The 24,966-nt window shown below is 38.6% G+C and overlaps 1 protein-coding gene across 1 annotated transcript in view; it reads right to left on the reverse strand.

The window, feature by feature from the left end:
* The window catches only part of KYAT3 (kynurenine aminotransferase 3), a 67,672-nt gene that overhangs the window by 18,138 nt on the left and 24,568 nt on the right, over positions 1-24,966 (reverse strand). The window contains exons 3-8 of the mRNA XM_070403402.1: positions 19,114-19,172; positions 18,242-18,386; positions 14,925-15,074; positions 11,682-11,768; positions 10,785-10,910; positions 10,564-10,684 (exon numbers count right to left, since the gene is read on the reverse strand). Of these exons, the coding sequence (XP_070259503.1) occupies positions 10,564-10,684; positions 10,785-10,910; positions 11,682-11,768; positions 14,925-15,074; positions 18,242-18,386; positions 19,114-19,172 (688 nt within the window). The remainder of the gene's footprint in view (positions 1-10,563; positions 10,685-10,784; positions 10,911-11,681; positions 11,769-14,924; positions 15,075-18,241; positions 18,387-19,113; positions 19,173-24,966) is intronic.

A 24,966-nucleotide genomic window follows, 5' to 3' on the forward strand; every position in this document is an offset into this window, starting at 1 on the left:
TAAAGTAGCAAAATTATTGCCAGGGGCAGGAGTGGCAGAAGGGCCAGTAGGCAGTGTTCTGGGCTGGTTTGGTATATTGTTCATACAAGCTGTGGCACCCAGCACCCAGTGTTAATAGTAGCTGTGTATTGAATATAATCATTCCATAGCCCATTTTGGTTGTACTCCTGGCTATTGTTTAGTTCACCTCTCTTCTGCTCATTTTCTTTTAAATACATTTTATTGATTTTTCACAGAGAGGGACAGAGAGCTAGAAACATCGATAAGAGAGAAACATCGATCAGCTGCCTCCTGCACATGTCCTACTGGGGATGTGCCCGCAACCAAGGCACACGCCCTTGACCGGAATTGAACCCGGGACCCCTCAGTCCGCAGGCTGACGCTCTATCCACTGAGCCAAATCAGTGCTGGCATCTTTTGTTTTTTATTTTTTTTAATATTTTTATTGATTTCAGAGAGGAAGGGAGAGAGAGAGTTAGAAACATCAATGATGAGAGAGAATCATTGATTGGCTGCCTCCTGCAGGCCCCCTACTGGGGATCGAGCTCACAACCCAAGCATGTGCCATGACCAGGAATCAAACCATGATCTCCTGGTTCATAGGTTGATGCTTAACCACTGAGTCACACTGGCCATTTTCTGAATCTATATCTACAGAATCCTTAGGGCAACAATTCTAAAAATGTGGTCCCTACACCAGCAATATCAATACACTGGGGAACTTGTAAGAAAGGCAAGTTCTTGGTCTGCATCACAGGCCTGCTGAATCAGAAGCTCTGGAGGTGGGGCCCAGCAATCTGTATGCCTGTGCGTGCATGCGTGTGTGTACGTATCTGCGTTTTGCTAACAGCTTTATTGAGATAGCAATCCCACACCATAATTCACTCATTTAAAGTATCCAATTCAATGTTTTGAGTATACCCACAGAGCTGTGCAACCATCACCACAATCAATTTTGGAACTTTTTTCACCCTAAAAGAAGCTCCATACTTTTAGATACCACCCCCTGTAATGGCCAACAGCACTAGAACTTGTGCGTGAATGGAGCTTATCTAATACAAGTACTTTCTCCACAATTCACAACGGAGTCTTCCTGCACTTACTAGTAGAAACATTAGATAGCACTTCAGCCCCAGGCTTAGGGGCCACTTTAAACAGCAAAATCAATATTAAAAGGATGCTTGCTAATAGTAAGAGCTGCAACAAGGAGGCAAAGTGTTGCCTTGTTGACCTCCACTGGGAACATGCATACCAGGTGACCCCTCTGCACAGGTCTGAGAAAGAAGCAGTGTAATGACCTGGGGGTTACAAATATATTTTAGTGAGTAGGTAAGTTCACAAATACAGATGCCACGGATACTGAGAAATGACTGTTAAAGGTTTCAAGTTGATTGATATCTTTAATAAAATCATTCATTCATTTATTCATCCACTTGTTAAACATTTATTAGCAGCGATCAGGCGCCAGGGACTAAGCTAGGTCTAGAGGAAACAAAGACAAGAAAGATACAGTTCTTATCTTCAGGGGGGGTTAATGTCTAGTGGGGGCAGGGGATGAGTAAGACAACACTTGTAATACAGTGTGACACTGTACTAGCGACAGGCATGGAGTATTGTGCAAGGATAGAAGGCGTTAGGGTGCCTCTCTGTAGCCAGTAATGCTTGAGCTGAGACTTAGGAAATGTTTGCCAGGCAGGGAAGTGGAAAGGAAGGTAAATTTTGGGCAAAGGGAATGCAGAAAATAAAGTCCTGGAGGTATAAAATGAAGAGTTTTTTAATTTTGCTGGACAGTGGTACATTATTTCTCTGTTAATCTTCTGAGAATGCTTCCTACAACACTGCTTTTTGGATTCAATAATTTAGTTGTGACGTTCTTCACATTTTTTTGCTTGTTTTTTTTTAGAGGCACAATAGATGCTCTTGTATTGTTCTAAGAGTGTTGGTACACACAACAGGAAAATAAATGCCCATTTCTGGGGAGAGGGGTAAGCTGTTTTCTTTCTTCTTTTTTTAAAAAATATTTTTTTATTGATTTCAGAGAAATGAGAGATGGAAACATCAATGATGAGAGAGAATCATTGATCGGCTGCCTCCTGCACGCCCCGTACTGGGGACTGAGCCCACAAAGGGGGCATGTGCCCTTGACTGGAATTGAACCAGGGACTCTTTGGTCCACAGGCTGACACTCTATTCACTGAGCCAAACCAGCTAGGGCTAAGCTGTTTTCTTAAAGTAATCCTCTCACAGCTTACTAAAATGTAAAGTAGCTAAACAAATTTCCAAAATGAATGTATACATAGTTTCAGTCTATCATGAAACACCTGCCAGTATTTGTAAAGGTAGGAAAACAGCATAAATCAGAAAAGTATAATTGTATTCCTTGTGGAGTATAACAAAAACGAAAAGATAAATGAATATTCAAAGGGTCCTTTTGAAGAAGGAATATCCTAATATTGTATATAATAATTATAGCCCTTCAAGTTCTGAGACAGTTCTAGACTTCCAAGTACTTAAAAGGACACTGTGACACCCATGCCACTTCCTATGTGACCAGAGCAAATCTAAACTAAGCATAATGCAGAGTACCACTCTCCTTATGTAATAATATATATCCAAAATCAGAAAGGCCCATTAGTAACAATATTTAGATAAAATCTTTGAAAAGGAAAATTATCCAGAGAAACAAACACAATCCTAATATGTTTTCAGTATAAGTTACATATAACAGAAATTAAAGAGTACTCCTGTCAAATGTAGGTTTCATACACACTATCAAATCTAATTTAGTATTTCAAAAGAGAGCTAATTTGTTGATGGCTATTTTAGCCATATAAAAGTGGATGTAAACTGATCAGATAAATAGCTTACAAATAATTTTATATTAATTTCCCAAATCTTAACAGGTTAGTATACAAATATCAGTGTATTATTCTATCTCTTCTATAAGAGAGGTTTCTTTTGTTGACTGAAACATCTTTTTTACTGAAACCTGGAGATATCATTTGAATCAAGAATCTGATCCAATAAGAAAAATTCCACTATTTCAATAAAAGGGGCCCTAAGTAATTTAAAACATCTAGATGTTCATGTCCTCTCAATCTCAGAGATTTGGGGAGCCACAGAAGTTAATGTAAACAGATGACCACAGCACCGAGTGTGACTATAGTAACCAGAGGAAAAAAATAAAAAATAAATCTTTGCAGACCTGATGATTTAAAAAACTATATCCAGGATGGGATGAGGGTATGCGACCGGGGGTAGGGGAGGCTGGGGGAAGGTCAATGTGGGGGGGAAAAAGGAGATATATGTACTACTATGTGTAATACCTTAAAAAATTAAAAAAAATAAAAGAAAAAAAACCAGTAAAAACAAACAAACAAACAAACAAAAAACTATATCCAGTATCAGCAAGTTTAGCTTTCATTTACATCTGAAAGGCAACTGGTCTTTGCACTTCTCATTTAGGACCCATGCTCCTTAAACCAGCCACAGCAACTATAACAGTTACTCACAGGCAACTTGGGCTTCAATAGAAGTCAGGTAAAGATTAGAGGCATGATAAAAAGCACCACACCGGGATAACGGCCTTTGTGCCATGAAGATGATGCTAATTCATGATCTGTGGCTACAGAGCCTTATTATGTTAGGGTGTACCGGTTAATAATGTGGTTTTTTTCAATAGATGGAGTTACACATATGTTGATATATATGCGATTTGATATGTATGCTATTTTGTTGTATTGACAGCAAGCTTCAAAACTTCACATGTCAAATTTGCTGAAGGCCTTAACATCATAGATATTTTTATGCTTAAAAATGTCGAATTCGTGCCAAAAAAAGAGCATTTGTGGAGTTATAATTCAGTGGTTCTCAACCTTCCTAATACCGTGACCCTTTAATACAGTTCCTCATGTTGTGGTGACCCCCAACCATAAAATTATTTTCGTTGCTACTTCATAACTGTAATTTTACTACTGTTATGAATCGTAATGTAAATATCTGATATGCAGGATGTATTTTCATTGTTACAAACTGAACATAATTAAAGCATAGTGATTAATCACAAAAATAATATGTAATTATATATGTGTTTTGCGATGGTCTTAGGCGACCCCTGTGAAAGGGTCATTCGACCTCCAAAGGGGTCACGACCTACAGGTTGAGAACCGCTGTTATAATTCATTATTTTGAAGAAAAGTGCTGCTAAATACTTCGGGAAGCTTATGGTGAACATGCTCCATCTCAAGATACTTATGAATGCTGGTTTAAACGCTTTAAAAGTGATGATTTCGATGAGAAAGACAAAGAACGTCCAGGTCAACCGAAAAAGTTTGAAGACCAACAATTACAAGCATTATTGGATGAAGATGCATGTCAAACTCAAAAACAACTTGCAGAAAGATTAAATGTTGCTCAACAAACAATTTCCAATCATTTACAAGCAATGGGAAAGATCTTAAAGGAAGGAAAATGGGTGCCATATCAACTGAACGAAAGACAAATGGAAAACTGAAAAGTCATCAGTAAAATGTTGCTTCAAAAGCACGAAAGAAAGTCTTTTTTGCATTGAATTGTGACTGGCGATGAAAAGTGGATTTATTTTGACAATCCCAAATGCACAAAATCATGGGTTGACGCAGGTCAACCATCAACATCAACTGCAAGGCCAAATCGCTTCGGAAAGAAGACAATGCTCTGCGTTTGGTGGGATCAGGAAGGTATGATGTATTATGAGCTTCTAAAACCAGGTGAAACCATTAATACTGATCGCTACTGACAATAAATAATCAATTTGAACCATGGTTTGATCGTGAAACGACCAAAATGTGCCAGGAAGACATGGCAAAGTAATTTTGCTTCATGATGATGCACCACCACACACTTCAAACCCAGTTAAAGACACGTTAAAAGATCTTGCCTGGGAAGTATTAACCCACCCGCCGTATTCACCAGACCTTGCTCCTTCAGATTACCACTTGTTCTGATCAATGGCACATGCACTTTCTGAGCAGCACTTCAAAACATACGAAGAAGTGGAAAACTGGGTCTCTGAACGGTTTGCCTCAAAACAAGAAAAGTTCTATTGGGACAGTATCCACAAATACCTGAAAGATGGGGGAAATGTGTAGCTAGCAATGGACATTACTTCAAATAAAGCACTTTTGATGCTTCTCTTGAAATTAACATGTTTTCTTTGATTACAAAATCTGTCATTATTAACCAGTACACCTGTTAAAGAGCTACTATTGCACTGTGAAAATTGATGGAATAGCCATTTTGTATCTTTCATGTAACAAAGGCCACTATATTTGCTAGAATAAGTATTCATGCAACCAAATTACTCTCTAAATAATGAAATAGTGAATTCATTTTTTCCATAGTTTAACTTTATGGGCTGATATAAGAACTAAAAAATCTTAGTTAAAAATATGTCTTGTTATCTCTAGAAAATAATATTAGTTACACTGTTACCATGAGGGGCTTCTAATATAACATAAGGTTTAAATATAACACAGGTTTAAAAATAATTTCAAGATTATTTAAAGTAATCTTTGAGACAATATTACTAAATGGAATTAACTAAAATTCTAAAGCTTTGAGTCATTCTCACATAGGCATGAACATGGTTTAGGATGAATATAAAATTATATTTATTCATTAGGTAGATACCTCTCCCTCTCTGCTTAATCTAAACAAAACTTAGTAACTTTAACAAAATAATTTAATTACTTAAACAGAATTATTTTATTTAAAGTAAATGTTTATTTTAAATAAATCAAATAAACTTAAAATCATTAAAAATAAAATAATTAAATATCAATTTAATAAAAATTAATCTAAAAATATCTACCCAAAAGTTAATTGTCCATATTGGCCAGAATAGTTCAAATGGCCCAAAACCGAGGTCAGCAACAAGATAGGTGAAGGTGAACTTCGATGCAAGTTTGACACAGAATCACAGTTTGCTTCTGGCTTTCCCTGTTTAACGCTCTACCTCCTAATTGATCCGGTCAGCAGGCCTATAATTTTACTTGTCTTCAGACATTTGTGTCTCAGAGACACTAAAACTTAGCAAGACTAAAGCATGAGTAGCAGGAATTTCCTTGGCTCAGCTCTTCCCCACAGATCTGCTCCCCGTCTCCATCTCCATCTCTGGTGAAGGGCCTCATCACTGCTGAGTGGTCCAGGCTGGAGATCTCAGAATCATTCTTGCTTGTTCCCTTCCCACATTTTAATGATATACTCTGTGCCCTGGAGTTTCCCCTTCTAAACAGTATGCATTTATCCTCTCCACTACCAGGGCATCTGACTGACTGACGATCCTCATCTGCAGCTGGTTCTTACCTTTTTTAAAACAAATCCAATCATGTAATCAATTCCCCTGCCTTGGCACAGCTTTTGCAGCAGTTCTCAAAGTGTGCTCACTGGTACTCTCTCTGATGATCAAATTAATGTTTAGAATTTAAAAAATCAACTAAGTTTTCCTCAACAAAATTGTATTAAGCACTTAAGATAAATCCTAGCACTTATCTGATAGTGAGTGCTACCAATAGTGAAACAAAGGAGCATTTATTTACTAAATGAATACTAATGGCAATATCAGAAAACCTCAAATGTGTTTATTTCAATAGCTCTTTGTTATGCAAAATATGCAGAGAATTTTTATTGAATGATTTTTATTTATTTTATTTTTCAAGGTTGAATGATTTTTATATTGAATTTTAATTATTTAATTTCTGTCAGGGAAATTGCTTCTAGTTTCAGGGTGGAATGCAATATATCACTATTTCATGATGCAAACATTGTGGCTTCAAGGAGCTCTACCACTAAAGTAAGTTTCAGAACCACTGACCTATAAACAATAATACATATGAATGGAGCCACTTTAAAATGCAGCCATAGTTGCCATGTCAGAGGAACTGCCTTGCATGTCTTATGCCTCAACTTTTTTGGAACGGTAAAAACAGGACAAAATAACCTTTGGACTGGGCTTAAGCAACCTTGTGTTCCAAAGAACTGTTTTCAAAGATAATGAGGAATTAGTTATTAAGACTACTGGACTAATGACTACTGAAAATTAAAATTGTTGTCTAAAATTAACATGCTATGTGTACCAATAGAATTGCCTTTCTTCTATTGATGTCAGTATTCCCCTTACCTGTCTCATAAATGCCCATTGCCTTTGTCTCCTAATAGAACATTATTGGGGAGAAACCAAGATGGCGGCATAGGTAAACACCGGAGATTGCTGCTTCGCACAACCACTTCAAAAATACAACTAAAAGACGGAACGGACATCACCCAGAACCACAGGAAGGCTGGCTGAGTGGAAATTCTACAACTAGAAGGAAAGAGAAAAGCATACCGAGACTCAGAGGAGGTGCGGTGCAGAAGTAAAATACTAAGGTACAGAGACGCACGTGGAGCGGGCTGGCGGCTGAGGGCGTGGTTGTCTTTTTCAATTGGGAGGGAGTCTCAGGCTCTGAGCTCCAGTTCCAGGCAAGTCTCTGGGGACCTAGACTCATACGGGAGAAGCAGGACTGTCTGGCATCGGTCGAAACTCAAGGGCAGCTTTCTCTCGGAGGTACTTGCAGCGATTGCTGGGACACTGAGAAGCCGGGCCTCTGAAGGCAGGACTGAGAGCAGCCATAACTGCTCGCTCCGCCCGCCCTGTTGATCCCCTGGGACCCGCCCTGCCCAAGCCTTGCACTGAGGCATTTGCTGGATAGCCTCAGGCAGAGGCTAGATTAGCACCTCCCTAGAGCTCCAGGACAGAAGTTCTCTCACTGCAGACACTGCTGATTCTCACAGCTAATTGGCCTGGAGGTCAACCCCTCCCAGTGTTACTTACAACAATCAAGGCTTAACTACAATAAGACTGTGCACAAAGACCACAAGGGGGAGCACCAAGAGTGTCCTCCTCAGGTAATTGGGGAGGCTGAACCACTGGGCCCCAGAGGACACTTAGCACAGAAAACCACTTTATCAACACAAGGAAGCATAAAAAATGCGGAGACAAAGAAACAGGACACAAATGACAGAAATGGAGGAAAGCAAACTGCTGGATATAGAGTTCAAAACCACACTTTTAAGGTGTTTCAAGAACTGTCTAGAAGCTGCCGATAAATTTAGTAAGACCCTCAAAAAGACTGGTGAGATCGCCGATAAATGTAGTGAGATCCTCAAGAAATCTAGTGAGACCCTTGATGTTGTGATAAAGGACCAACTAGAAATTAAGCATACACTGACTGAAATAAAGAATATTATACAGACTCCCAACAGCAGACCAGAGGATTGCAAGAATCAAGTTAAAGATTTGAAATACGAAGAAGCAAAAAACACCCAACCGGAAAAGCAAAATGAAAAAAGAATCCAAAAATATGAAGATAGTGTAAGGAGCCTCTGGGACAACTTCAAGTATACCAACATCCGAATTATAGGGGTGCCAGAAGAAGAGAGAGAGCAAGATATTGAAAACCTGTTTGAAGAAATAATGACAGAAAACTTCTCCTACCTGGTGAAAGAAATAGACTTCCAAGTCCAGGAAGCGCAGAGAACCCCAAACAAAAGGAATCCAAAGAGGACCACACCAAGACACATCATAATTAAAATGCCAAGAGCAAAAGACAAAGAGAGACTCTTAAAAGCAGCAAGAGAAAGAAAGTCAGTTACCTACAAGGGAGTACCCATACGACTGTCAGCTGATTTCTCAACAGAAACTTTGCAGGCCAGAAGGGAGTGGCAAGAAATATTCAAAGTGATGAATGCCAAGAACCTACAACCAAGATTACTTTATCCAGCAAAGCTATCATTCAGAATTGAAGGTCAGATAAAGAGCTTCACAGATAAGGAAAAGCTAAAGGAGTTCATCACCACCAAACCAGTATTATATGAAATGCTGAAATGTATCCTTTAAGAAGAGGAAGAAGAAGAAAAAGGTAAAGATACAAATTATGAACAACAAATACACATCTATCAACAAGTGAATCTAAAAATCAAGTGAATAAATAATCTGATGAACAGAATGAACTGGTGATTATAATAGAATCAGGGGCATAGAAAGGGAATGGACTGACTATTCTTGGGGGGGAAAGGGGTGTGGGGGATGCGGGAAGAGACTGGACAAAAATCTCGCACCTATGAATGAGGACAGTGGGTGGGGAGTGAGGGCAGAGGGTGGGGTGGGAACTGGGTGGAGGGGAGTTATGGGGGGAAAAAAGAGAAACAAATGTACTAATCTGAACAGTGAAGATTTAATAATTAAAAAAAAGAACATTATTGGGGCTTTCGCCAGAATTAATGATTCCAGAATAGCTATTCTTATTGATCTCAGTAAATGCTTGTTGTCTCTCATTTTGAAAGACCGTTTGATTTTTACACTCCTCAACAGTTTACTCTATTTTCATATACAAAGTCCTTCAGAATCACCCTACTTTCCCACTGTCATACCTGCCAGTCACTGTAACACACCCTTAGAAACCACTGATCTTTCTTAAGTTTATCTTGATCTTTCATGCCTTTTTGCCACAGTACTGTAAGTTTATCTGATAGGGATTTTCTTCCTACTTCCATCTTTTGCCCACTCCTTTGCTGAGCCCCACAAACATTTGCTTTCCCCTCTATCTCTACAGCAGTTTGTAATGCACCATAGGGATGATTATGATGCTGGAAATATATATTTATATATAAGTGCACTTTTTAAATTATTGGTTTCTGCCATAGTGATTTTAGTTATCCTTCCCTTAAACTTTTCATACCTCCTATTTATTTATTCAACAATTAATTTCTGATCATCTACTATGTGCAAGACGCTATACTGGGAACTGAGGACTCAGACACCCAAACAAACAAAAATCCCTTCCTTATTGTAGAAGTAAAATATATAGATCCTGGTATTTGCTATGGAGGAAAAATCAAAACAGGACAGAAAAAGGACAAAGCAAATGCTGGAAGGAGAGGTGTAACTGTGGCCCTAAAAACTGACACCTGAAAAAAGACCTGAGGGAGGTGAGAGACTGAACTCTGTGTACCTTGGAGGGAAAAGTCTTTTCAAGCATAGGAAGGGCAAGTGCAAAGAGTTCATATAAATTTGGGTTACCCCCGAAGACACCATGGCCTTTGTGAGATGGCCCAGTCACAGTGGCAAAGTCCTAGGCAAGGGCCAAGCAGCACCAGCTCACTGTCCCTGTAATTTTTGCCCGTTGACCTGGCGACTTGCTCGGCAGAGACCATCCAGTTCAGGAACAAGTTAGCTCCTATGTCTTATGTACCCAGTTAGAGCTGGATTTTTTGATAAAAAGCCATGGATATAGGCAGTACTGCTTCTCTGGTTTTGTAGTGTTATAGTGTGATCCCAAATCTCTCCCCTTAAGTATGCACTGTCTGTCCTTCAATCTGCTCATTAACTCACTCAAGCACCATTTATTCAAATCTCATGTGTAAGTACTCATACGACACCCACTACAAAGATTGTGTTAAAGCTGTTCTGGGATCCTTCCCAATCGGTTGTTGCACACATGCCCGAACACATTTAGGTTTGTAACTCTATATAATGATCAGTACCTATTTTTAAATGCTTATTTCCAGAATATACAAGCCATTCATAAACCTCATCACTGATGCAGAGTGTGTCATGTTTGATGCAAAGGTCAGCAATTAGCTGGAGTTCTTCTTTGGTGTACACCTATGCATATTAAAGGAAACAAGAGCAGAGCAATTATTCTTCACCGTGTGAGAAAACGATGGATCAGAAGACTGTATAAAGAGATCAAAGACTCACTTACTTTGCCAATGGGGTTATGTGGAGTATTGAGTATAATAGCTTTGGTTTTGGAGTTAAATTTACTTGCCAGTTCTTTGGGATCCAATGTCCAGTCAGAGCTAGACCATTTTTTCCCATCAATAGGTTTCTAAGCATGAAGAATGAAGATGTGATTTAATTCAATTAATTCATGTTTGCTGTCTTACAAATAAATAACCCAATAAAGAAAAAAATTCAGAGAAAGGAGTGGCAAATGTAACTGAATAAATGACTAACCAAAAAAAATAAATAAACAGAAATAACTAAGCTTTCGTTCTGCCTTAAGAGCCCAAGAGGACTTGAGTCTCATGCTCACACCTGTTAAACAGAAAAATGGATCCTATCAACATTAACAGCTGTTACAGTGCCCATATTCCTTCAAAGAAGCCAGAGACAACTATGGTTAACATGGCTCATACTATAAGGCTAGCAGAAGATTCTGTGCTTCACCTTAGTATATTACTTATTTTTAAAATATTTTTAAAAAGACAATGGTACTATATGATATTCATAAAGATAAAGAATTCAACAAGCATTTATTGAGCACCCAGCATTGCCCTGCACTGCTAGTCACTGGGGAGCAGTGCTAGAAAAGTGAGTCAGAAATGGTCTCTAATCTGGTTGTGCTCCATCAGTGGGGGAGACCAATGACCACAAAAGATAATATTACATACAATGTGGATGCTAACACAACAGAAACACACGGCAAACACATGATAAATTAATAAAAGTTCCTCCTCAACGCTCATTGTTAACTTCAGTCAGAGTAGAGATAATATAGAAAACCCCCAAATGTAATCAAAGTAGAAGCTTTATCGGTGACAAAGTAATTGGTATTTTCAAACTTCTTAAAGCATGTGAATTGTATTGATGAACTTACAGATCTTAAAGAAATATAAACAGGTGTTGCTCCAGCCATTTTCACCATGGGCTCATAGCAGTCATAGAAAGGCACGATTATTATGACCTGAAATACACCCAAATAAGAACACATAATATCAATCATGGACTCATTTAACAAATACCGTGTAACCGCTATATGTAAGGCACTATACTACAAGCTGAGAGGCAGCATGTAGCTAACATCATAATAGAAGAGACTTTGGGTATAAACCCATCGGGAGCCTTCACTGGAGTTGTTGACCTCTTAGGGAGATCAATAGAAAGGTCTGCAGTGGGGACCTGGGAATTGCATGCAGTTTTATATGCGCATAAGTTGATTTTTGAGGGGAAAAGGGCCAGAGCGCTCAACACATTCCCAAAGGGATGTCCAGCCAAAAACATTAAGAGTTCATTTAAATTCCAAGGTAGGAAATAAAATGTCAGATGGTGGCAGAAGCCAGACTATAAAGAAAGAGAACACTGCAATGCTCTCCGTGGTGCAGTACTAATTTCTAAGTATTATCTTGAAAGTAAAGATTTTCCCTTTCCTCAAAAGCATCCAGAAACAAAGAGTGGATGCAGGGAGACCAGCTGGGATGCTATTGTTATTGTCTGATACCAGATTTCCCCTGCCAGGTGACATGTCTGGATTCCGTCTTTTTTCCTAGTCCCTGGTATGTATACTCCTGGCCCCTTTGCCCCTGTATGCTCTCTCTCCATCACTCATGGGCTGGCTTCCAGGTCAGTGGGCCAATCCAGCCAGCCCAGCCAGTGTCCTTCCCACAATCTGCCAGCCTGAATCTAGCATCCTGACCCTTTGCTTTTCTATAAGGAGAGTTTGAACACATAATTATATACATTCAAATGTTCTTTTTTACACCTAGCAATATTTCACAAAAATTTCATATAATTATAGTTTAAATATTTATTGTTTTAATGGCTATTTGAGAGCCTGTTGAATTCTAGAGTAGTTTTCTTATTGTTTGCTTGTATAAATAAAATGTTATGTCCATTTGTAAGTATGTGTGGTTTCTCTATCTTTAAATAGTCCGTTGAATAAATTCAGATGATTGCTAGAGTAAAGCGTGTAAACATCTTTCCATATATAGCAACTGTTTTTGAAAAATAGGGCAAGAGCAATTTATAATTTCACAAGTTAATCGTAAGCTGTCTTGTTTAACGTTTTGTTGGGTAAATGGTTCCTAATTATTGTTCTAAATTCACACTTTTTACTGTTTGTATTTCTGATGATTCCTGTTTAAGGCCTTTCTCTCTGGAATAAAAGAGACCCTTACATCCTGAAGGCCCTTAGTTTGTCCTAGTCATTGTACCTACTATACAATGTGCTATGTTAGGTGTTGGGTACGCAGAGGACAAAGAAATGAACCAGGAACAAGTTTTCAATTAGTCTGTAAAATTCTTTGGGACTAAGACGACCTATCTTTGTAACCCTGGTGAGAAACATAGGGAGAGCTTAGGAAAGGAGGCAGGAAGGTAGAACTGAACCAATGTACTTGACACTCTTCACTGTGATTGCTTCATGTTTACAATGGGACTATTCCCCTCCCCCTCTTAAAGAATATTTATTGAGCACTCACTATTTTTTAAAATGTTTTAATGATTTTTTTTTTTTAGAGAGAGAGATATATAAACATTGATCGGCTGCCTTCTGCATGCCCTTACTGGGGACTGAGTGTGCAACCTGGGCATGTGTGCATGGAATGATGCTCAATCCACTGAGCCACACCAGCTGGGATGGGCGTTCACTATTTTAGGTGATGGAAGTACAGTAGTAAACCAGTTCTGGAACTCAGTCCTCTGAGAGTCTTATAATAAACAAGACAACAAGAAAGTAAATGAAATAATTTTGGATAGTAATCAATGTTATCAATGTTAATAAAGACAATAAAATAGGTCAACATCATATAAAGTGACATGTCTGGTTTCAAAATATTAGATAAAGTGATCAGGGAAGAATGACTAGAGAAGAGAAGGCCAAGGGCTGAGCCTTGGCATACTCCAACAGAGTAGCAGAGAAGGCGGTGGCAGCAAAGGATTAACTACATCAACGTATAAGGAAAAAATGCAACTATTTTATAGGATTAAAGGATATTTTTATATCAAAGTTTGACTGTATTTCCTTTACATGTTCCCTTTAGCTTATTGCCTTGGATTTGAGGTATAAAACAATATAACTCAGAGTGATAGTGATATTTTTTTAATGAAAAAGGTACAGATAAAGTGCTAGCAGGGTTCAAACAAAGGAATTAGCAATATAGGTCATGGTGAGTATTTATTCTTCAGACCCAGCCTAAGCAACCCCTCTCTGGAGCTTTCCAGACCTACTTCTTCCCTTTGTCCCCACCATAACCCAGACATCCTCGTGCTGATGATCACACCGCATTCCTCTTCATCTGTTTACACGGCTATCTCCTTTATTAGACAGAGTGCCTTCCATGCATAGACTGCCTTTTAAAAGTCTTCCCTCCCACAGAGCTTAGCATAGAGGAGATCCTCAGCAATTTTTGAATAAATGAAAGAGGTCAGGCAGTCCTGAAGGAGGGGTATTGGAATGATAATGGGGATGTAGGGGTAGAGCTGACTGAGCTCGGTGCCAAAGTGGATCTTACACCACAGGACTAAACAGCAGAGAGACTCAACCGTCCTGTTACACATTCCTCACGCCATGCTGCCAACAATACTGGGCGCAAAAGGACAGGACCAAATACTTGCTGATTAAACCTTTCAGAGGAAAGGTTATTTTAGCTGTGCAAACTAAGATTAATTTTCCCCATCATTTCTGGCCTCTTCCACCTGCCTTTATCTAAATAAGTTTTAAAAATGAGAATAAAGTACATGCAACAAAATGGATGAATCTCACAGGCAAAATGAAAGAAGCCAGATTCAAGAGTACATACTATATGACGGTATTATATCCAGTTAAAGAGCAGGTGATAGAAGACAGAAGAGTGGGTATTTCTGGGAGAATATAGACTAGGAAGGGGCAAAAGGGTGCTGGGAATGCATTATATCTTCTTCTGGTTTGTGGTTATGGAGATACACATAAGCATATGTAAAAATTTATTGAGCTGTACATTTAAGATTTGTGAACTTTACTGCATATGCATTATACTTCAAAAATAAAAAAAATAAAAAATAGCATAAAACAAGTAAAAGATTCAAAGGCAGGACAAATAACAATGATGAATTGGGTAATATGGTAATGTTAACTAATACTTACTTCATCCCCCTCATCAATTAATCCTTGAATGGCACTAAAGAGAGAGCCATATGCTCCTACTGTCACAAGGATTTCTTTATTTGGATCGATCTGCTTTTGATACAACTTTTCATATAAGCAGGACAGAGCTTTCACAAGAGGTGGATGACCCTGTTGAAGAAAAAAGAAGAAAAAAACCTTGATTATGGGAACTACTTCTTTGAAGTAATTTGGCTCTAAAATTGAAACTTAAAAAAATCTGGGTTTTTATAATTATCCAAAGAATATTTTTTAATTGGCAGTTAATTAAAAAAATTTTTTTCCCTATGACCAGAGGGTTCCTACATGAATGCCCAGGAAGACTTGCTAATGATTAAAAACTTCCTATTAAATTATTGATTTTAGAACACAGAATTTAAAGTTATTTGCTTTGATTAAAAATTGACTTCAACATCAAATATATTTTTGACATTTTGATAGTAATTAGATCACATTTAATGACTATTTTTTTTTAAATATATACTTATTGATTTTTTACAGAGATGAAGGGAGAGGGATAGAGAGTTAGAAACATCGATGAGAGAGAAACATCGACTAGCTGCCTCCTGCACACCTCCCACTGGGGATGTGCCCGCAACCAAGATACATGCCCTTGACCGGAATCGAACCTGGGACCCTTCAGTCCACAGGCCGACGCTCTATCCACTGAGCCAAACCAGTTTGGCTTAATGACTATTTTTGACAGTAATCATATGGGATAGAGTTGGATATTTTTCCTAGTTAAAATCAGCCAGGAACCGGCATTAACTATATATCTCATCCCTTGATTCTGTTCTTCCAAGTTACAGTAGAACAGGCTATTCCAACCAATGGACTAAGACGAGAGAAAAGAAATTCACCAAAAAAAATGCACATTAGTGTTGGCAACACATGTGAGGAAGAAGTGGAACATTATTCACATTGAGAGCCAAGAGAGCAGTAGTTACCCAGGAGAACAACTTGAACATGAGCACTGAGGGGACTGTAAATGCACCAAGTCTGAGACGTGGGGAGGCCTGACTTCTTAGCTCCTCCTCAATCTTCTCTGCCATGTTCTGTTCCCTTCTTTCCTTCTCTTTCTTCCCCGTCCTGTTCCCCCTTTTGTCTTCTTAGGTATCAAAGTCAATATTTATTTATTTTTATTTTTTTAAATATATTTTTATTGATTTTTTAGAGAGAAAGGGAGAGAGATAGAGAGTCAGTAACATTGATGAGAGAGAAACATCAACCAGCCGCCTCCTGCACACCTCCCACTGGGGATGTGCCCGAAACCAAGGTACATGCCCTTGACCGGAATCGAACCTGGGACCTTTCAGTCCACAGACCGACGCTCTCTCCACTGAGCCAAACCGGTCTTGGCAATATTTATTTTTTCTATCCAGCAGTACTTCCTCTTTTTGCTTTAGGGGAACCACCTGGTTTTCTGTCACTTGTGAGAGTGTCCAAGTGCAGGTAACATGCCTTTGCTTGGAAAGCACCTGGGCTCCGGAGGGATGGACTGGGTCAGGATGCAGGAGAGGGAGGCTGGATGGGTACACCCCAGGCTTGCGAGGTAAAAGGGCCTTAGGTTCCTTGTAAGTTGTCCACCCCGGTTCATATGAAGAAAAGGAGTCATTTTTTTGGTCAAAGTTGCATTTATTTGCCACCTTTTTATTCCTTTCAGAATATTGACTAGTATGCACCAGACCCTCACTGTGTTAAAATCAATAAAAACAAAGCTATAGCACATTTTTCATATTTTGAAATTAGGAGATATTATCATATTAGAGAAACTGGGTATAATAATAGAAGAGGTAATAGAACATAATCAGTAAACTAAAAAACAATAATGAGAGAAAAAGACAGCATAAATTCAAGCTAAAAAATAGACATGAATTGTGGAAAGAGTAAGAGAAGTTTGTTACCACTCTCAGAAACCCAAAATTTCCTTTAAATACCATGTCTAACTAATTCTTGCAAAGCATGATTTGAAAGCAATTATCATTCTTTTCTTAGGACGATAAGGGTCTGTGTTTTTTAACATTTTTAATTACAAAAATAATTCGTGCTTCATATAATAATTAAACTAGGCAAAGTTATGTAAAGAAAAATTATTATTTCTCCTCATTATCACTTCCTTCCCTTCCCCTGAGGTGACTGATGTCCTCAGCCTGGTGTCAGTGCAACACCATCCCCAGTGCTTATACCAAGATATAAGCACACACACATATGCACTCATATATGTCTACAAAAACTGGGAAATACCTAAATAAATGGGCATGGCTATGTTCTAATAAACTTTATTTAAAAAGTCAGGAGTGCATCAGATTCAGACACAGGCCATAGCTTGAGAAACTCTGCTCTGAATCAATTTAGGTTAAATTATCATTTTGACAATATTTAGTCTTTTTTTAAAAAAATTGTCACCCAAGGATGTTTTTTGGTTTTAGTGAGAAAGGAAGGGAGGGAGGGGAGAGAGAGAGAGAGAGAGAGAGAGAAACAACACATCAATGTGTGAGAGAAAAAGCAATTGGTTGCCTCTTGGATTGAACATATAACCTTTTGGTATATGGGATAATGATCCAACCACTTGAGCCGCCCAGCCAGAGCAATATTTAGTCTTTTAATTCATGAACATCATATATCACTCCATTTATTTAGGTATTAATTTCTTTCAGGTGTGTATTATTGATTTCAGTGTACATATTTTACATTTTAAAAATTCAATTCTAAATATTTCATGGTTTTGGATGCTATTGTAAATGGTCTGTAAGAAATTTTAATTTCCAACTATTCATTTTTCATGTATATAAATATAATGGATTTCTGTATATTGGCCTTGTGTGTTACAACCTTGCTCAATTCACTTAATAGGTTGTGGTAGCTGATATTTTGTATGTTTTTCTAGGAAATCTCTGGATATCCTGGGCATTTACTAGTGAACACAGAAGGATGGGGGTTGGGCTGAGGTAGAGTAGAAGAAAGAAAGTAGTTGGAAATAGAAGATAATTAAGAGGCCAGTGCTGAGGCTGCATAGGTGGTAATGGGAAAGAAACACATGTCTCAACAATACTCTCCCTCCCTTGTTGCCACAGGACCACTCTCCAACAGCAGCAAAGGAAGGAAGGGGACAGCCCCTCCACAGCTGGAAGTAGGGGACAGCTCATCCTAGCAGACAAGGGAAAGGGAGGGGTTCGTTGGTTATCAGGTTGGGACAGTTGGTCCCGGAAAGCCAATTATATAGAAGTGAGAGAAGTCTGTCCATACACAATACAATATAAATTACAAGCTCACACCCCACTCGGTCCTCCTATACTTACAAAGCCCCGTGTATATTGATTCAGGCCATCAATTGCTGCAATCTTTGATAATTCTTCCTTCACATATAGAGGAGGGGGTATATCTGGAAGGCCTTGGCCAAGATTCACAACAGAGGGGTCTGCAGCCAACTTGGTAAATTCAATCCTAAGATAAAAAATACTGATATCAGAGATCAACCAAAGGACTTGTATGCATGCATATAGGCCTAACCAATGGACACAGACACCAGGGGGGTGAGGGCATGAGTGTGTGTGGGGGCAACAGAGGGATAAGGACACATATGAAATACATTAATCAATAAAGAAAAAAATAAAGTAAAATAAAAATGCTAATATTAATAAGCACTATAATTAAGAGCTAAGTTTTTATACCTCATAATCTTTATATAACTTAAAAATAAGACCTGCTTTAGATTTTTAAAAAATGAGTTCTCAACAAAAATTTTATCATCTACAAAATGACTTCATTTAATAAAAAGATAGCTGAACAAATAAACTTAACGTTTCTTACAAATCTCAATTCCATGATACACATACTTTGATCATATAGATATTTTTCTCAATCATACCAGCCCTGCTAGGTTCTCCTATTAACTGCTAAAGACTGGAGCTAATAAGAAAAGTTCATGGATTAGACGGTAAGTTCCATGAGGGCAGCAACCAAATTTGTCTTTTCTCTGCCTATTTCTAGTGCCTGGCACAGGTGTATGCATCATTAACTTCCTTCCATTTTCATTTAATGGATGAATTAAAATAAGTTGATTTATTCCTTTGTTTATTGAGACAAGGCTAAACATTCCCAAGTAGGGATAGAAAAACGGTAGGGAAAAAAAAACTCACCAAAGTATTATTGTTGATTCTAAGGTACTCACCACACATTACTATCAAGGCCTTCAATTCGTTTTGCATTTTTAAATTTCAAAGACATTTTCTGAAAGGTATAAATATTAAAAAGGTGTTTCAATTTCTTTAATCAAAAATTTAAAATGCCAGAAATTCATGGGTAACTCTTTACCCAATTGTCAACCTAGAAAAAATAATACCATAAATATAAATGCTAGACCCCAACAAAAAAATTCTGAAGAGGAATTCATCTCCCACTTACTGACCTAAGGAGTGCTTTTTCTTACACACGTTAGATGTCTATAATCTCACATAAGAGCCAAAGTACCATCCTTTCCTAAAAAATAAAACAACTTAAAGACCTGAAATGTACTAAAGAGAATAATAATAATAATAAAGTCAGTTTTAAAAAATACCTTGAGTCTGAGGTTCATTTTAGGTAAGATGTACTAACAGTTTCACAAGTAAGCTTCTCCTATGACACACAGGAAGCACTCAACAAATGGCTTTAAAACTACTTAATCACAAAATAATAATAGCAACTAATGTAATTGACTGTGTATGTACCAGGTACTGTTCTAAGTGTTTTTACATAATTACCTCATGTAAAAGTCATAACAACAACATGTAATGGTTCTATTAGTATCTGTAATTTACACGTGAGGAAAGTGAGGTACAGAGAGGATAAGATCACATAACTGTACACATCTGCCCTCGTTTCTAACAGCTAATGACATTTAAACCGAAACAGATGCAACTCAGGGTTTGAAGCCAGGCAGGCTGATTCCAGAACACATACTCAGAACTATCTCCATGTACTGTCTTTTTCGTAACACGACCTTTTAAAGAAATTGTAAGAATGCTGCTTCTTTAAAAAATTATATTAGAATGCTGGCTGTGTGGCTCAGTTGGTTGGAATGTCGTCCCGAGCACCAAAAGGTGGTGGGTTCAATTCCCGGTCAGGCTACATACCCAGGATTGACATTCCATCCCCAATCCGGGTGTGTGAGGGAGGCAACTGACCAATGTTTCTCTCTCACATCAATGTTTCTTTCTCTCTCAAATCAATACAAAAATAAGAAAAAAATTATATTAGATATCAAATTAGTTCTATTTAACATTGAGCAGGCTAGGGATGTCATAGAAAAATATTCAAAGTTAAAAAAAAACACACCAGAGAATAACTCACCAGAGGCCCCTTAAAAAAAGAAAAATATTCAAAGTTAAAATTATAGTACAGCATACAATTTTTTAGCTCTTTAGATTCTAGAATTAAGTTTATACTATCTCTCAAAAGCATTGAATTAGCTTTGAGTTCATTGTTAACAAGCTGCTGAAAATAAAAAAATGATTGGCAGCATATTTGCAAAGATTATCCTAATAGAATATTAAAGTAATTTTATTTCAGTCTGTGGGGAAGATAATGACAATGGTTATTAAATAGACCATTGTTCTCATTCTATTCCCAATAATGGAGCCAAGAAAAATACCTTTTCACTCTCATATTTTTAATCTTTGAAACTCCAGTGAGGTAAATCACATGCAAATTCTCCAGAGGTTAATGTGCCTTCCAGAAGAGCATTATGAGTAAGTACCCACACGCACGCGATGCTATTCTAGAGGCTATAATTACAAAACTAAGAAGTCCCAGAATGACAGATAGAAAAAGATAGTTTAACAATTGTCCTTTGCCATCTCGAAAAAATGTTTAAAACCTAGTAATTCATTCAGTGACTATAAACACAGAATACAGATTCATATATTAAAAAGTCAGCACAGTCTGCAGTAGGTAATTTTGACACAATTTTACTTAAACTATTTAGATGAGTGAGAGGAAATGCACTTTCACATTGACTTTTCTTTAAAATTTGTGGCTAGAACAGCCTCCTCTCACTACTCTCCCGGACTCTGCTCCTTCCCAACTCTCTGCCTCAGCCATTCCAATATTTCAAATATTGTATGTTCTCTCTCATTTCCACAGCTCCACAGGTGATCATTCCTCTACCCAAATTGGTCTCTCTATACCAATGTTTCTTAAGGTCTTTTTCATAAGCGCACCCCGCCTGCCCAAAGGAGACAGTTGAGGCATTTATTCTAATCCTCTCCCCTGTTCCCCCACTAAATATTAAGGAATAAAATTTTGTCACACAGAGTTGAGCTTTGTTTGCATGGTCTCAAAACATTGTAATAGCTAAGGTTTATTTCACCTGCCAAGAACCAATTTTCTCTCCCTTTGGGGCAACAAAATCCCCCAAATATGAGAATACATGTTCTATACTTAATCTAATCCCTGGTCCCCACCATCTCGGCCCTGCACTTAGCTAACTCTCATTCCATCCGCCACCTTCAGTTCCCAAGTTAGACTTTATTGTCTACAGAAAGCTTTTATGATTCTCCAAGTCAGGGTTAAGCTCTCCTCCTATGTGCTCCTATTAAATGGAGTACTTTCCAGCATATACTACAAAACACTAATTTTTCCGTTTATTCGTCTGTATCCTTCCTTAGACTGTAGGCTCTATGAGAACAATTGCTAGTTTGTTCACTGATCACTGTATCAATTAGGTTTCTGAAACAGGATCAATAGGATGTGCACATATATAGTGATTTATATTAAGGAATTGGGTCATGCAATTTGTGGGGGTTGGCAAGTTCAAAATCTGCAGAACAACCCTGCAGGCTGGAGCCCCAAGAAAGAGTTGATGCTGTAGCTTGAGTCAGAAGGGGATCTGCAGGTAGAATTCCCTCTTCTTGGGGAGGGAGGGACCTCAGGGATTTGTCTTTGAAGGCCTTCAACTAATTGGATCAGGCCCACCCCATTATGGAGGGCAATTTGCTTTAAAGTCTACTGATTTAAATGTTAATCTCATCTGAAAAATGCCTCACAGAGACAGCTAATCTGGTGTTTGAACAAATCTCTGTGTGTCGTGGCCTAGCTAATTTGACATAAAATTAACTGTTACAGTGTCCAACATATAGTACTATGCCTATCACATAGAAAGTTTTCAACAAATAGCTAATGAATGAATGAAAAACCCACATACTTAGCTTAAGTTAGGTACTTATTGTGAAAGTCAGCGTAAGTTAATTTATGCTTCAGTAATAAATGACCCCAAGATTGTGGTGGCTTAAAACATAAAGGTTTTATTTCTTTTCTTTTTTTAATTTTAGACATTTCTCATAGCAATGTTTTTTTGTTGTTTTTTAAAATATATTTTTATTGACTTCAGAGAGGAAAGTAAAGGGAGATAGAAACATCAATGATGAGAGAGAATCATTGATTGGCTGCCTCCTGCATGCCTCCTACTGGGATTGAGCCCACAACCCGGGCATGCGCCCTTGACTGAAATCGAACCCGGGACCCTTCAGTCTGCAGGCCGACGCTCTATCTACTGAGCCAAACCAGCTAGGGCCATTGCAGTTGTTATAAGATGAGGTCATTAGGGTATGACTGATGTCCTTACAAAAAGGGGAAATTTGAAGACAGATTGGCATCTAGGGAGAATGCCACATGAAGATGAAGGTGGAGAGTGAAGTGATGTGTGTACAAGTCAAGGAACACCAAAGAATGCCAGAAAACCACCCGCAGCTAGAGGAGAGGCATGGAACAGATTCTTCCTCACATTCCTCAGAAAGAACCAACCCTGCCAACACCATGATCTTGGACTTCTATCCTTAAAACAGTGAGGTAATACATTTCTGTTGTTTAAGCCACTTAGTCTGAGACTTTGCTAAGACATCCCAAGGAAACTACTACAGTGATGAAAATGTGTAAGACATCCCACATGTCCAAAGGCATCAAAACCTAGCAATTGGTGCAAATGCTTACAGTCTAAGAATTACTTTCCAGAGTAAATCCAGTTTTAGGAAATTAAAATAAACCTAGAATCCTATGGAGAATGAATTATGAGCCCCAGGTGTAAAATGACACCTCTATAGAGCCTGTATAATTTATGGACTAGCTAATTCTATAAAGTGGATTTTGCTTCCTGGTATACATATACTGTTCTACTGTGTTATAAACACAAACTTCCAGTGAAATAATAAGCCTTTTTATTTTAGGCTAAAAAAATGTAGTTCTATGAAATCACCACTAGGTGCCACTCTGGGCATAAATGAGACAAGGTTATTGTTAGAAAGTCTTTAACTGTTTTCTGCAATGGTGCTGGAACAAGGAAAGTTTGGAAAGAAGGAAAAACTATTACCCATTCTTACAGGACCCGAGCACACTTAGGTTTCAATTGTATATATTTTGAAGACTCTTCCTGTAAGAGTTGATGCATTTAGGTGGGATAGAACAGGTGTACAAAGTCTTCTCAAAGGATAGGTTGAAGCCTTGGAAATCAAGGCTGTTGGTATCTCCGAAGCATGGGTCATGAGTCAAGTGTAAGAGAGATAAAGAGTGCAAGTAAAAGCCAGAAACAGAAATAACACAGGTAATGGTTGGTGAGCTGAAGGTAATAATCAGAAGTGAGAAACAGATGGATTCAAGTACTTCAAGGCTAGGCCAGAACAGAAAGTGAGCATCTGCACAATGGGCACCCCTTTAATGAGGTGCCTGGCTGCTGGGGTAGCCAAATCATTTATTATCTTTTAGCTCAAAAAATAGTTGTTTATAGTTGTAATCACTTTAAAAATAATATTTTGCGCCCTAACCGGTTTGGCTCAGCGGATAGAGCATTGGCCTGCGGACTGAAGGGACCCAGGTTCAATTCCGGTCAAGGGCATGTAACTTGGTTGTGGGCACATCCCCAGTGGGGAGTGTGCAGGAGGTGGCTGATCGATGTTTCTCTCTCATCGATGTTTCTAGCTCTCTATCCCTCTCCCTTCCTCTCTGTAAAAAATCAATAAAATATGTTTTAGAAAAATATTTTGCCTTTCTCTTAAGAGCATCATAAATGTTTTATAAATTTTCTTAGTCATAAAATTTTTACTTTGAACTGGTAGGGAATATTTCAGGTTGATCATGTATCACACTTTGCTCATTCACTTCCTTATTGTTGGGATATTTGTTCTTCCCAGTGTTTTGCAATTGCAGGTTTTGTGAATCTACTGTGCACTTAATTATATGGTGTCTCCGCTGTTTCCTTTAAAGTTTGATATGGACGGTGAAGGCCCTATCTATACTAATAAAAGGTTAATATGCTAATTAGACTTACCGGAAGTCATTCCAGACATCCTTCTGTCTTTCCGGACCAAGGCGGGCCGGGGCGAAGCCAGGTCCCAGGCACCTGCCGGCAGCCACAGGGGAGACGGCCGGGTCCCGGGTGCCTGCCATTGGCCTAAGCGAAGCCTGGGTCCCAGTTGCCAGAGGGAAGCTGGTGCAAGAGTAGGTCTTCCTTCCCCTGCCGGCACTGGCTTCTCTCTGGCACCTGGGACCCGGCCTTCCCTTGCAGCCCTGGCTTTGTCTGGAAGGTCATCCGAAAGAACGTCTGGTCTAATTAGCATGTTACACTTTTATTATTATAGATTCCTATATAATAAAAGGCTAATATGCAAATCGACCAAATGGTGGACCTGTCGCTATGATGTGCCCTGACCACTAGGGGGCAGACGCTCAATGCAGGAGCTGCCCTCTGGTGGTCAGTGCACTCCCACAGAGAGAGCGCCGCTCAGCCAGAAGCCCTGAGCCAGGCTTACAACTGGCAAGCGCAGCCGTGGTGGCAGGAGCCTCTCCTGCCTCTATGGCAGTCGGACATCCCCCAAGGGCTCCCGGACTGGGAGAGGGCACAGGCTGGGCTGAGGATTCCTACCCCCCCAAAGTGCACGAATTTTGTGCACAGGCCTCTAGTTTATAACATAAGTATTAATTGGCACAAGAAAGATGACATATATGTTCAATATTATGGTCATTTAAATCAATCTAAACTAACCAAAGACAATAA

The sequence above is a fragment of the Myotis yumanensis genome, unplaced genomic scaffold (genome assembly GCF_028538775.1).
Source record: "Myotis yumanensis isolate MYYU_CA2020_CCGP unplaced genomic scaffold, mMyoYum1.0.hap1 SCAF_2, whole genome shotgun sequence".
In the NCBI taxonomy this organism is placed as follows: domain Eukaryota; kingdom Metazoa; phylum Chordata; class Mammalia; order Chiroptera; family Vespertilionidae; genus Myotis; species Myotis yumanensis.